Source organism: Echinops telfairi, unplaced genomic scaffold (assembly GCF_000313985.2).
Source record: "Echinops telfairi isolate 266 unplaced genomic scaffold, ASM31398v2 ScPeMD7_23;HRSCAF=83, whole genome shotgun sequence".
NCBI classification, from domain to species: Eukaryota; Metazoa; Chordata; class Mammalia; order Afrosoricida; family Tenrecidae; genus Echinops; species Echinops telfairi.
In genome coordinates, this window is record NW_022103920.1 from 90,235,464 (window position 1) to 90,250,874 (window position 15,411).

The 15,411-nt window shown below is 37.5% G+C and overlaps 1 protein-coding gene across 1 annotated transcript; it reads right to left on the reverse strand.

Annotated features, from left to right (window-relative positions):
* Positions 1-225: 225 nt before the first annotated feature.
* Positions 226-9,747, reverse strand: KBTBD2 (kelch repeat and BTB domain containing 2). Its single transcript, XM_004702766.2, has 3 exons — positions 8,285-9,747; positions 6,403-6,568; positions 226-3,969 (listed from the first exon to the last, which is right to left on the reverse strand). Exons 1-3 carry the CDS (start codon positions 8,452-8,454, stop codon positions 2,434-2,436), a joined length of 1,872 nt encoding a protein of 623 aa, XP_004702823.1. The 5' UTR covers positions 8,455-9,747; the 3' UTR covers positions 226-2,433.
* Positions 9,748-15,411: the final 5,664 nt, after the last annotated feature.

Genomic DNA, 15,411 nt, shown 5'->3' on the forward strand with positions numbered 1-15,411 from the left:
CGCTTTTTAACTGCCCCCCTCTACTTTACCAGGCATGATGGCCTTATCCAGGGACTGGTTTCTCCTGTAGTTTATAATAATCCAGCATGGCCCAAATGAGAGTATAAAATGGGAAGCCAAATACACATCCGGCAAACAAAATACTGAAATTACCTATAATCAAGCTAAGTTGGCCCAGTAAATTCCAAAGTAAAAGCATAGTTATACCAGTTTAATCACAAAAGAGACATTGAATATATACAATTTATTTAATAAATTAATGTCATTCAAAATACAGTGCCAGAACATTATGCAGTTGAACATGCTAGTAATGTTTGTCCATGAAGCACCTGTGCTCATGTTAGATTGGCGGCACCCCGCTACTGCTAGTGGTTCCTGGGATTAATGCCAGAGCAGCACTAGTTATCTGCTCTACTGCACGGCTAGTGCAGAGATTTCCTGAACAGTTCATCTTCCTAATCCTATCACCCCACCCCACCCCCAACACACACTCTACAGGTTAAAAAAAATCATACACACACATACTCTGACAACTGACAGATACTATACACAATCACTCTACAGTAATGCTTGTTATTAAATTAACAACGATGTAATGACCTGGTTAACCCACTCTAAATCTTTAAGATGGAGAAACACATCAGCAGCAGGTAGTTATATGCATGAGCCAATGTTAATGTAATACAGAAGTGGAGGCATTCATTGAGTAAAGCTCCACACAGACCCGCACAATGAGGGGCTGGCAATTCTTCTTGCGAGCCCAGCAACTTAGTCCACACCTGGTAAGGGACCAGCTGACTGGAAGACCTGTATTCTAGAGAGAGAGTATAAGTTAGTGAAAAGAGAATACATGCACCTAATAGTATAGTTAGACTGATCCTGCAGTCATAGCTTTCCCTGTGTAATACCATTAGAAGGAAGAACTTCCTCCACTAGAGAATAGGATTTAGACAGCATCTCTATACCAACATGGACAATAGTGTTAATTGCAGCTGAACTAATTACACTGAAAAAAACTATATTCCAAGACTTCAGAACAGAAGCACAGGAATGAAATACATACACTGAAATAACCTCAGCATAGTCATAGACCACACTAGGAACAGCAGACTATGTAAGTGAGCTTTTTGAGCTGTACATACACAGAGCTAACAATCTGTTAGATAAGCCAGATTCTCAAACTCTCATGATACACATAAAAGTTTCTCAATTATTGGATAATCTATTTCATATTATGGAAGTATATTTTTCTGTAATTCATTGATATATATTATACTGATGCAAATATTAAGTAGGGCATAAAAATAAAATTTATCAAAGATAAAGACTTTTATGTACTCATTTAAACCTTTCATAGACTCTCTTGCTTAAAGAAAATGTCAAAGCTCATAGATCAGGTGTTGAGGTTGAGTTAGTTCATATAGCACTTCTGACCCTAGTCCTCCATTTTGTGATGTCCTGACTGTATAATTCCTAGCCTCTACCCTTGTAGCTACTGGTCTATTTGGGAGTGTATTGTTATGCTAATGAGGCAGGATTAAGGTAGGATAGATATATTTTGAGCCTCCACCTTACTAGAGGGTATGACTCAAGTCATCACCCTCATTTTGCTTGGGGCTATATGGTCTACAGATCAGCCATCATCTTTGACATTGGTGTTCAAACACAAACTTATGGTTTTAAGCTCTTTCCTTAATAGGCAAATCACCTGCTGCCTAATTCAGAAGAGGCAGCGGCTGGGGTCATGAAACTGGCTAAGACTAGACCTGGACAGCCCACGTTGTGCTGACATGATTCTCCACTCCTAGTTTTTTGCTGTCAGAAGGCAAAAACCACAACTCCATCAAAACCTCAGACGTGGGTAAGATGCCATCTTTCTGAGCCCACTTCCCAAGTGAGCATGTGCCTAAGACTAGTGAGTCACCTGGTGACAAACACCAGTCAGATGCCAGTGACCACCCTAAGAAAACCGATGGCCAAGGACTCCGGCAGCCATCTTGACGTGAACTAAGCAACTTTGGCAACGTTGGCTCTCTCGCTCTGGATCCTGCTTCTGGCTTGCCTCCGCCCGACCTGACTTGGCAGCTTCTGTAGCCTTGAGACAGCAGTCTAATTTGGTGTGAACGACAAGAATCCTCCAGATGGATGTCTAAACATCAGATTTGGGACTTGCCAGCCTCCACAACCACGTGCACCACTTCCTTGAAGGTTTGAGTTCTGTGAGTTGTTGCAGGAAATGGCAGAACCCGGGAACTAGAGGGAGAATACTGAGGGGAGGAGTGGTGGCTGGTGTCGGAGATAATGGAGTGGTATAGCATTTTGGTAAAGTAGGATATTTGAGACATCTTTAACTTCCACCTCACTGGAATCAGCCTTGTACTAATTCATCTGAAAGAAATTACTTTTGCAGGTGTGTACTCCCTGAACTCTTAGCTATACAGGTGGTAGAGCAACCATTTCTCCATCCAGTTCAAACTCCTCTGTCCCATCTGGTGAGAAAAGGTAAGTTGGTGGTTTCCATGGAGATTCTTCAAGGCAGGACGGATAAAGTTTCCCCACAGTGCATCGAAAATCTCTCCCCAAGTCCCATAGTACTCGTTCAGATATATGCTGCCGCAGAGACCACCGGTCAAGTTCCAGATCATATTGGTAGGTGACATATCTAGCTCTCTCATTTAAGTGGGTTTCTCGCATAAACACACACAGAGAATTTGAAATTACAACAGCTCTCACACAGGGATCAGAGTACCTCTTAGCAGGGATGTTGGCTGCCATTTTCCATTCATTTTTATTCACATCATAAATTTCCACAGTTACTGAAGACCCATCTGCAGTGCCCGAGGGGAGTCTTATGCCAGAATTGGTGGCAATATGCAACCCTCCAATATAGAAAATCTTATCACCAAAAGCTGCTGCTGAAGCAAAGGACCTGCTAGTCTGTCTCATGGCCATTTCTACCCACGAATCAGACCTTGGAAAATAACAGTACATGAGGTTCAGTGTCATCACATAAATGCAGTCATGAACCACCACTGCTGCGCTCCACTGCCAAGCACATGGCAAGGGGCTTACCATCGTCCACTCATCCTTTTCAGTGTCGTATCTTTCTACAGTCCTCCTGTTAAGTTCGCCACCTACACTATCTCCTCCAATTGCATAGATATAGCCTTCACAGCACACCAGAGATGGTTTTATACGCACGAAAAGCATTGGGGTCTTTGGAAACCAGGTATTTTGCTGTGCATCAAACCAATAAAAGCAATTCACAGTTCTGAAGGCAGTCTGAAATTTGCTTGTCTTACTGTGATTTGTTTTTGTGTTTTTCAGAGGGACTTGCCCCCCTGCTATATAAATGTCATTATCAGGAGTTACAATGGTTCCAACTTTATGCAAATCAGCTGGTGGGCTGCAGAGCTTGTAAACTTTTTCGGCCTGGGGACTGTAACAGACTGATGAGTACAGACTACACGGATTTTCTGAAGACGCTTCAATGAATATCATCATCTCTTCTTTCGTCATCCCGAGTCTCGGCTTGAAGAACTTCGGCATGGATTTATACAGACCTTGCACTACCACAGACTTATCATTGGGCGGCAAGCCTTGAAACCAAGCTCTCTGGGTTACTTCTGAAAGTGCATCAATTCTGATTTGACTAAGAACTGAAGACAAATACTGGGATCTTGATTCTGTATTATACTCTAGCCACAGCATAGCAGCTTCTCGAACGGTCTCCTCCTTTTCTACATTTAAATTGTCACTACTGAGAATGTCTATCAGTAGGTCATGTGACAACTGCATGAAAGCTTCCTGGTGATACACAGCAGTGAACTTATGCTCCACCATTCTTTTAGCACTTTGTTTTAACTCTTCACAACTGAAGAGATCAGCAAAACACAACAGCCGCACACAATTCTCTGCATTTATCTTTTTAATTAAATATTCTCGACAACGTTGCAACACATCTTCTACCTAAAATGAAAAAGAAAAGAAAAAATGGCTGATAAGGGCACGGTGAAGCAGAAACCAAACCAGTTGCTATCATGTCAATTCACACTCTTGTCAACCCTGTGGGTGCGGTTCCCTTGAGTGTTCAAGGCTTTGTCCTTTTGAAGAGCATCAGGTCTTTCTTAGAAGTTGCATCTGGTTAAATTCAAAGCACCAACCTTTTGGTAAGTCATTAAGCACTTAACAAACCTTGTATTGCTATAGGACTCTTAAAGGTAAGATAGACTGCAATTTATTTGTTTTTATTTTTCCACATACATATGTTTGGGCTAAGAGAAATGACCCCTAGCAATAATAAAATCATAAGACTATGAAGAGTTTTCACTTTTTCTTCCTATCCGATGGCCTACTTAACTGTCCTATTTAGAAACGAGTAGTGCAGCATCAAGTAGGCACTAAAATAACACAACAAAAAGTCAAATAGCCTTCAAGGAAAGGTAAGGACATTCATGCACAAGCTATACTTTTCTAGGCTTTAAAAATATTCTTGCAGAAATCAAATGAAAGGAAAGCACTGGAAATAGTTGAGTAGCTGAAATATGCTTTTCTCTTATTTGGACAAAGGAGACCCTTAAAACAAGAAAACCACGCACAGTAACTAAATCCAGTATTGTTTTTTGTCTGTTTTAGCTACAGTACTAATAAAATGAATCAAAGCATAATGAATATACATTGGCTTGTTATAAATTACCTATAGTCAAATGATCTAGCAGAGCTATTCTAAATTTGTTTTTTAAGAAGGTAAAATTTCAATTGAATAAGAAGTACTACCTACATGTATTCAACATCAGAAGTGTTAAGAGAAGAGTAGTTCACAGTGATTAGCCAGGTTACATAGTTGGCCAGTACTTGCATATAAAGACAGCTATCTTCACCTATAAATCTGTTTTTACTTGTATAAAATAAGAAAATAGTAGTCTACCTCAAACAATCACTATGAAGATTACACGAGTGGTTTGTAGTGAAAGTAATTCAATAGTTATACTACCTAAGGCAACTCAGTACAAAAGGCTGAGGAATGCTTTGCATTTGGGCCTGCTGGCCCATCTGCAGGAGAAAGGTGAAGCTTTCTACTCGTGTAATGAGTAATAAATACTCTCAGAAACCCACAGGGGCAATTATACCCTGTCCTATAGGGTTGTTATGAGTGAGAATCGATTGATGGTAATGAGATGTGAATGCATACATACACGTAATTCATTAAGATGGCATGGGAAAAGGGGACAATGTTAATTTTAATCAGTAACAAAATGTTCTAGAATGTCATTTCTTTTGAAATTTCTTAGTAATTCTGAAAAACATCTACTAATAATTCCTGGCTTTAAAACAAGTAGTGAACACTTGACAACTATAGACAGGCAGTGCTCACAGTAAACAGTATTCCTTCTCAAACTAGGATTTACGTTGCTAGTGTCTTTGATTCTACAGCCATCAAGATACTACCAAGACCCCAGTTTCCTGGGAATTGAAAACACAATAGGATATTACACTTCACACAATGTTAGAAAAGGAAAAAGGTACCAATTGATTTCTGGTTCCTAGAGTTACGTACTTACATTCAGGTATAGGTATTTGATTAGTGTCATTCATTCATTGAACACACAAGCACTTGCTATCCATCATGGACTATGCTACCAAATTTAACCTTTTTCTGAAACAGCGTGTCATTCCAAAATATGGAAAACAATGAAAAAATACTTTTATAATCTTAAAATTTAAAGAGAATTTGACAGAAAACATGGCAAAATAAGTTATAGGCAAATATGTCAAGTATCACGTTTTACTATGAGTAAGCATTGACTCGATGGCAGCGAGTTTGGTTTTTGGTTCTCAAGAAGCTGGGACCCTGGTGGCGTAGTGGTTATGCATTGAGCTGTGATCCAAAAGGGCACCAGTTTGAAACTACCAAGCGCTCCTTGGGAGAAAGATGAGGCTTTCTTGGAAATTCAAAGGAACAGTTTATGGTCACTATGAGTTGGCATCGATTTGATGGCAATGAGGTTGGTTTTGTTTTTCAATTAGCTAAATTTCCATCAAAAACTAGTTTTTTGGTTGATCAAATCTTACTGTTTTTTTTAAATCATTTCATTGGGGGCTCGTACAACTCTTATCACAATCCATACATACATCTATTGTGTCAAGCACATTTATACATTTGTTACTATCATCATTCTCAAAACATTTGCTTTCTACTTCTTGAGCCCTTGATTTGATATCAGCTCATTTTCCCCCTCCCTCTCCACTCCCCCCTCCCTAGTCTTACTGTTTTTCTTATATCTTTCAAAGAGAAGAAAAATTTTACCTAATAAAATCTTCAATAAGACATCACTGATGAAACATTATTTCTTGGGGAAAAAAGGTAACAAGTCATATATACAACTTATGAGAAAAACTAACCTGCAAGAAGCAGGCTGTTTCATACAGCTGTTCCACAGTGCTGTCATTTAGTGCCATGTTACCCGTGTATGCGTAAGCTATTATTATCTGTAAAGTGGCTGCATCGACGTTCCGCAGGTGTACATGTGTCTGTTTGCTTTCGCTTAGCCCACTCATGAACATGGCTCTACAGAAGGAAGGGAGAAAACAAGCAGTAAGAGTTTAGAGTCAAACAAATATAAGACGAAGAAGACTAAATAACACTACATGTTTATTCAAAGCATTTGCTAGCAGGTAACTTAGAAGCAAGACTTTTGATGGAGACAAAAATATAATCCAATGTCAAATATATCAGACAATTCCACTATGCCATTCTCAGTGAAAACATACACATACATGTACTACTACTCAGATGTAAAAAGGAACTAAGTATTTATACAGACTACAATACAGATCAAGATAAAAAACATTAGGTTCATTTGATTCCTTGGATTGTATGGCTAGGGTCTTGGTTGCATAAAACAACCTAGGTCACTGGCCTCATAATGTGTCTGTTCTGAGACCTCCTGGGTCGTTGCATAGTGCCTAGGGTCTCCAAAGTTCGGCCACTGAAGGGAAAAGGTTACTCAAGGTTTGACTAAATCTGCAACCTTAGATTTTGTATACCACCTAAGTCAACAGATCTCAAGAATATCTGCCAATCATTTGGGAAGCTTTGAAATTTTTCTTTTTATTGTGATGAAGTATGACACAAAATATACAATTTGCCACTTTAACCTATTAAGTGTTCAACTAATTCAGTGATATTAATTACATTCACCATACTGTGCAACCAACCTCCATTTTCAATTGCAACTGAGTAGCCCACCCCTTAAGTATTAACTCCACTTCTCTCTCATCTGCAAAGCTTTCAAAGATACAAATTCTGATTCCCTACCCCAAATCTGCTAAATCACATTTTCTGCTAAATCACATTTTCAAGTTTCAATTCCTGGAATGTCTAAGTTGTAAAAGAATTCCAGAGGACTGATAATTTATCATATTTTGAAGCCAGTTTGCAAATGGACCCTTCTAACTCAGACAAGCATAAAAAAGTTAGATGACTAATTCTTAGCTTAACAGAAAACAAAACCTGTAGCACGAGGAAGGTAGTGCAGTTGAGACCTTGCTTCTGCAATCACCATGTGTACAATGAAGCATGTGAAGTGTCATGAGAGCTCATATTAAACCTTCCCTGTCTACAGCCGCCACTAAAGAGCTGCAGGAATGTTCATTGTGGGTCTCCATTTATGGAAGCTATTATTTGTAATAGAAATATACCAGTCCACTTCTAAGTCATTTTTTCAAATACTAAATAAAATTTTTAACCCAAGAGCAGGCAGAAGAAACATCAAGGAATTTCTAAATTTTAGTTTTCTATTCTTTCAATAAAATTTAAAAGAGGAACTACTTTAAAAAGATAAAGCTATCGAAAAAGTCTAGAAATGAAAAGTTAAAGCTTTATTTATTTCTCAAAATCAAAGTTCTGAGGCTCACAGCATAGCGACAATGCTGTTAATTATTGAATATTTATATCTGGCAAGGAGTCTGGTAAGGCTAAAAAGATATCACACATGATAGTCGTAACCAATCAAGAGTAAAAAAAATACACTTTTTCAAAAGAATTTAAAGTTCTTAAACCTGTCTAAACAGCATCAAGTACCCTCTAAAAATTTTTTATCGAACCTATTATAACAAGAGTATAAGCAAGAACCCCTTTTATTTTAAAATAAAAGAACCTATTTTAAAATTTAGAGTAAATTATTTCAGTTTTCTTCTTCAAAGAAAAATAGTACCTTTACTCTTCCTCAACATTAAGGCAATTATCTGCATTTACAAATTAATCAAAGATTAAAGTACTTACCTGAAATAAGAGCTACATGTTGCAAGAACCATCTTATGACAAGGAAATTCAGTGCCCTCAACAATTAACACTATGTCAGTAAGCAGCTGCTGTTCATAAAACAGTTTTAACTGTTCCAACAAGGACACAGCATATTCAGTATTGATCTGCCTCTCGTCTTGAGTGGACATGACTGTATTCCATTAATATATCCCGGAACAGATTAGAAAAGTCAATCTTAACTGATGAAAGGTCAAGTGAATGCTTCAGAAATAAAGAAAGAAGAAACTCTATGTGCTGTTATCTGCAGCATTCAGAACCAAGGCTGACACATTCACTGATGAATCAGTATCTTGTTATAGGCTTAGAATCACTCCTAGGTCATCCCGTGTTATTTAGCTTCTTCAAAGTTTTTCAACACAGCCTGCAGACATCAGGTTCAAATTTTCAACTGTTGCAGCTCATGAAATAGTGTAACACAAGAGGTAGATTGTGTGGCAACATCCTATGGTCAGTGGATCCTCTGATGTAACTAAAAAGAAAAGTTCAGTTAGAGTGTGTAGACCAGTTCATTTTCAGACTACTGTGCTTAAAATGTGAGCCTTAAATACAAGTTTTATGTATCTGAAGTGCAACTTAAGACATTACCATAACAAGGAAATATAAATAAATAAATGAACATTATCAAACTCGTCTAAATTTTAAATAATGGCTGTAGAACGTTAACAACTACAAATTTAAGAAAACTGTTTGTCTTCTATACAAAACAACATCCCAGGAAATAAGGAACACATAAACAATCATAATTTCACAAATTCTTTAAAAATAGAGTTAAAATGACCAACAAAGCCAGCTCTCTTTTGTTTACTGTTTAACAGCAACACATGACGTTAATTTGGGATGGAGTGGGGCCTTCTCTTCCATAAAGAAATCTTATGTGGTAGCTACATTTTAAGTACATTTAGTTATCAACTCTTAAGATATATAGTAAATAGATTCAAATTATTTTGAAAGTAGATGGCAAATTATTTCCAAAGTATAAGTGCTATTTTGTTTAACTTGCTGTTCAATCCTATGTATCTCTCTGTATAATGGCTCCTCTCTAGGTTCTTTACTAATATAAGCATAAATTTTATATAAATTGAAAAATACAATGCATTAATTAAATGGAGACATGTTCCTAACATAAGACTTCATATTATATAAACTATGGATATTCGCCAAATTTATATTAATTTTCATGGAAATCCAATCTAAATTCCATTAGCAAAACTATTCATCTATAAGAATGACACAAAAATGGTTGACATTTGGGAGGGGGGATGTGCCAAGTTTACCCTCATGGCCCTACCAATAGTGAAATATATCACAAACCTACAATAGACCCAAGTGCAAATAAGAAACTAGTTATGATAAAGAAAACCACAGTATGGAATCAGAAGCTATTATGCTAAGAAAAATAAACCAATCACAAAAAGATATATTGTCTCGCCTAAGATAAAAAAGACAAGAAAAAGCAAATGTATAGAGACCAAAGTTTCTTAGTGGTTATTAGAGTCCTAGTGGCATAATGAGTTACAGGTTGGACTACTAGTCACAAGGTTAGGAGTTCAAAACCACCAGCAACTCGGGAGGAGAAAGATGAGTCTTTGTACTTCAGTAAAGAGTTTACAGTCTCAAAAACTCACAGAGGCAGTTCTACTGTCTTACTAGGTTGCTATGAGTTCAAGTCAACTTAATGCCAGTGAATTGAGGGGGTGGGGTGTAGAAATGGGGAGGAGTGTGTAAGTGTGTTGCACCCTTATATGTAGTCCATTAGTGTAACTGTTGTCAACAGGAAAGAATACATCTGCAAAAAGTTAAGCTGGCAAAGTTGTGGGAGAGATAGAACAAAAGAGTAGCTACTGCGGTTGCTTGTGTACAACCAAAAACACCTCAGAGGATTTGGTTCTTTGATTTGGATGTTTAGGGACATGATTTCGTGAGACATTATAATTAATTGACCAATTAATACATATAGTGCTTGGGGTCTTAAATGCTTGCTAAAGACCATGCAAGGCACAATTAATTGATGCAACAGAACAAGAAATTTAGTAATAGGAGAATATGGAATGTGAAGCTACCATCTATACTAGAATATCAGCCGAGGCACCTAATTTCACCACAAAAAAGGCATTAAAAATGTGCTGAAAAACTTGGCTTCTACATAAGTATATATGGTAATTACCTCTATGAACAACTGCCTTATCTGCCATGAGACCAGAACTAGATGGTACTCCGCTACCACTACTGAACATTTTGATAAGTTTCCATAAAAGAATCCCAAGATTTCAGGTTTTCCTGAAAACCAGCCTTTCTAGAGCCATGAATGCTTCATGACCTCTGAAACTATTTTCCTGAGAAAATCTTTAAACCTTAAATCCCAAATATCCTACTCATATTACAGTCATATAAGTTAGGTTCACTGGTTTAAAAGAGGTGTGTGTGTACTAATTCAAGTTTACAAGCTCTATATGGGCTCTCATACAGCAAACTGAAAAATGAATCACACCCTCAGGGAGCCGTGAGTTTATGTTAATGAGGAACAACTCTGAAAAGATGGGTAAGAATGGTAGTACAACTCAAAGATTATAATCAAAGTCACTAAATTTACATGTAAAAACTTGGATTAATTTTAAAGAGAATTCCAGCTTTAAACTTTAATTCAGCTGGAATTAAAGTTTAACTTTAAAATGTTATTTGGAAACCAGTATTTCCAACATATGGCAAAGGAATTACAAATCTGGGGGGGGGGGGGGAGAGGGGAATCCCAAACAGAATGCTACTAATGTGTTAGTTATGCCAAATTAGATGATCCTTAGTTCTCATAATTAGAAAGTCAAGTGCTTTTGACATCAAATTTATAAATCATTGAAGTCAACAATATTTTTCCTCCCTTAAGTATCTTCCATTATGTCAAGAAGATCACATTGCTTCCGGCCAAACTATACTATTACATGAACTACTAACTTGATATATTAACTGTGAAGCTTCCAGCCAAGTTAACTATATAAGTAACCAAAACAGGTGCAAAGGATAGTGAGACTTTAGGTCATTTAAGGTAATGACTATGCTTTTCCAGATCTGAAAGTCATCCTGTAAATCTAAGTTCTACTGCTGCAATCTCTAAGGTAATACCTAAGGATACTAAAATCAATGGCTATTTTCACATTGATGCAGCAAGGTCCAAAATTATCAGGGTATAGAAAAACAAGCACTCTAAAAATTATTTGTAGGTATACATTGATACTGATATCTCTATATTCACTTATTCAAAACTATTAGGAAATATATGTTGTGGAATTTATAATTTTTCAGATTTTATAGCAGTAATATGGTACATGTATCATGTATTAAACAAAACACTTATAAGTAGGTCTGAGGCAGCAATCCACAATCGAGCCCACTAATGTCTTTGCTGCAGGAATTACAAATAGTATTAAAAAGATTATATATATAGTCTCTTGACACTTCAAACCAAGTTCTGCTGGAAAATGACTTGATTTTCAAACTTCTGAATTTCAGAACGAGTGAGGTCTTAAAAACAACCAACCAATCAACCAAACAAATTTTAAAAACTTATTGTCACCAAGTTGATTCAGACTCATCATAATAACCCTACAGGTCAGAGTGAACTGCCCCTTGAGTTTCTGAGGCTTTAAGTCTTTATGGGAGCAAATTTTCTCAGCTGGTGCACATAATCCTCTATGCCACCAAGGCTCCTACTGAAGTCTTACTGAACACATAACGTAGATGTATGACACCTACAAACCCATTGAGTCTACTTCTAGAACCGATTGCAGGGAACTATATGTGACCTCCTCCCTGGGGGACAGACAACTGAAAAGTGGGTGAAGGGAGACGTCGGACAGGGCAAGATATGACAAAATACCAATTTATAAACTATCAAGGGCTCATGAGGGAGGGGGGAGCGGGGAGGGAGGGGAAAAATGAGGACCTGTTGTTGGGGGTTTAAGTGGAGAGAAAATGTTTTGAGAATTATGTACAAATGCGCTTTACATAATTGCTGTGTGTATGGATTGAGATAAGAGTTGTATGAGCCCCTAATAAAATGTTTTTTAAAAAAAGAAATTTATAGAACGTATATGTACACTAATAAACAGAAGCTGCAACTCCAGTAACAGGTCTCAAAATTGTCCCACTCTATATTTAAAACAGGTGACAGCAAATGGCAGTCAGGGTGGATTTAGTTAACTCTACTGGACCCCTGAATTTGCAGCCTGGCTGTACAAGTTCAGTCTGATTATTTCATTAACCATATATTACCCAGGTTTTTTTGCAGTGACTTTTTGTGTCCATTTTTCTGGGTTTTACTACATTGAAGAAATTACATGTAAATAACTAGCATGTTAAAACTATTCTTCCAGAAAATTACACAGTGGGCCAGCTTTAAGTAATACCCATTGTCACTGCTTTTAGGACATCCTTGTTTCTTACTTCTTCCCCTGTATTCAAGGTACATTTTCTTCATGGTGAGCTGTGCAAAGTAAAAATTCTCTTAATCTTAAAATAGGCAGGAAAAAGTAACTTTGACATCAAACTAAACAAATATACTTAATAATTTAAACAGACATTTATCTAGTATAATAATTCAAAACAAAAATATATTTCATTTCTCTGGGCACATAAGACTTTACAAGACACTAACTAGAAATAAAACCTTTTAAAATTTCAACGACTAACCAACAACCTTCAAATGTTAATTTCCCGCTTTCGACAATTATAATTTCATGTTTCATTCTAAATGTAAAATTAGCTTCAAAGTCAATTATACATTCTGGTAGCTGTAAAATCTGTATCTCAAACTGATCAATTCTCAGGCAAAAAAATGTTTTTTTCTATTATAAACTAATGGCTACTTAATTTGACAAATTTCTACTAATATTTACCAAGTGCCGGTTGTACTTTTAGTAGACAAATTGAAGGTTACCAACCACTCAAAAAAGAAACTTACTGCCATCAAGTCAATGCTGACTCACAGCAACCCAATAGGACAAGGAAGAACTGCCCCTGTGAGTTTCTGAGATTGTAAAAATTTTTTGCATTATAAATTTTATTCCCCTTTTGGGATGTATTCTTTCCACCCCCAAACAAAACCACATCCTGCTCTGGGGAGATTTAAGAGGCTGTCCTACACTCTCCCAGGAGGAGTGAGAAAGGCAGATGCTGGGGGACTGGGAAGGTTTAGTTGGTCCCCACCCTACTGACCCTCCCTTTAGACTCGATGGCAATAAGTGAAGTCCCAGCCAAGGACAGCTGGCTCCCTCCCTACTCTTATTCTCCTCATCCACTCATCCTTTTAAAAATCCAAAACAAAGTCTTCACTACTAAAAATTAACCCAACAAAAACCTTTGGGTGTTAAGGGGCGCTGGTTTGGATAGGAGATTAAGGGTCACCTATGGAAGAGGTAAGGAAGGGAAGTAGAAGAAGAACCATCACCATTTCTGTTGAATCCTAGGAGCGACTAACTGTGTATCGACCTCATCTGCTGGCAAGTGCATAAAGTGGACTACTGAGCCTTGGATGAAGAGTTCTTCACTGATAACAAGTGAGGGTACTTCTCTGGTCTGTAACGCTGATGTCTGTTAGTTTGATGTTGAGATAAATACTGATCCACAGAATGGAGCATTCCACAGATGCTCAGCTCATCTTTTAGTTCCACAACCACATCTTTTCCCACAAGGGACTTGCAAACAGAGGAGCATGTCATGGGCTGCGGCCAGACAGAAAAGGAGAGGGACCAGTGCTGTGGGCTTCTGGCCTATCGGGCAATGCATGGCAAACCCCTGTGTGGGGCAGGCTAGTGTCACTCGGGAGTAGTTAGAGGCACAGCAGAATGCTCCCAGTGAACGAAGAATGTGCAGCAGACCTCCTGGATAGAAGAAGAGTCAGGCTGACAGGCTCAACTGTAACTGGAAGTAGAAAGCCTGTCTTTCTCCCTCGAGTAGCTGGTGGCTTCAAACTACCAACCTTGTAGTTAGCAGCCCAAAGTGTAACCACTACATCACCAGGACTCTTTGCCAACCACTAGAGCTCCTAAATACCTACTGCATTTGCAATTACTCTTACTCAAGGTTGGGCCCCCCAAAATCATGACTCATTTTAAAGCATTTAAATGGTGTTTTAAAAAACAATTAATTGAGACAATCTCAAAAGTCAAAAGGCCAAAGAAATAGGCATGCAGGAGTGAAGAAACATTTTTCTTGAAATTTAACTATCCTGATCTTTTACTCCCAACTTTTTGATGCAGAAATGAGTGCAAGAAATTTTATACATTTTGCCATAAATTATAGTACAAATTTATGAAAGGCACACTTAGCCTCTTTGCTAACAGTACTTCACAGTAGACTTCTCAATCCCTACCTCTTTGAAAAAAATAAACATTTTATTGTGAATTAGGTACAAGTTTACAGAGCAGATCATAAGTTTTACCTTCAACAATACATAAAGTTTTTCAACTCACTCTTTACATTTCCCACAATGTACCATCATTAATCCAAGTCCTAACATGTTTCCTGTTTTCATCCTTCCTTCTTCTTAACCCTCTGAACTTTGACCTGAATTAAATGCTGCCCTTTTGATCTTAAATGGCTGGTGATTATTCTAACAGGAAGGTGAACTCGGTTCCAGACCTGAAGGGTGACTAACAGCCATAATCTCTCAGGATTCCACCAGGTTCATCTAATCTTTTTCAAACCTTTTGAATTTTATTAATAAATGCAATAATTTGTCAAAACAATAGTATGCTATGCTTCCTTAAAAAACAAACATGATTTGAATCCCTCAAGGATGCCAAAACTCCTGCTTTGACATTTGTGAATACAATAGCATATTCTTCAGTAAGGGTTAGAGATGGAAACAATGTCTCTAGAAATGTGTGGACCTAGATGGCAAACACACTGAGAAACAATAGATTTATGTTTTTTCTTTTAATTAAGTGTTTCTATATTTTGCAGCAATACTTTGAACATACATGTATGTATGTGTGTGCGTGTGTCCCACTTTTCACCTCAAGTATTTAAACTTTTTTTTTTAATCATACAACTGCTTTCCCCAAGTCCTTCTAGTTTAGTGGATTTCTGAAACT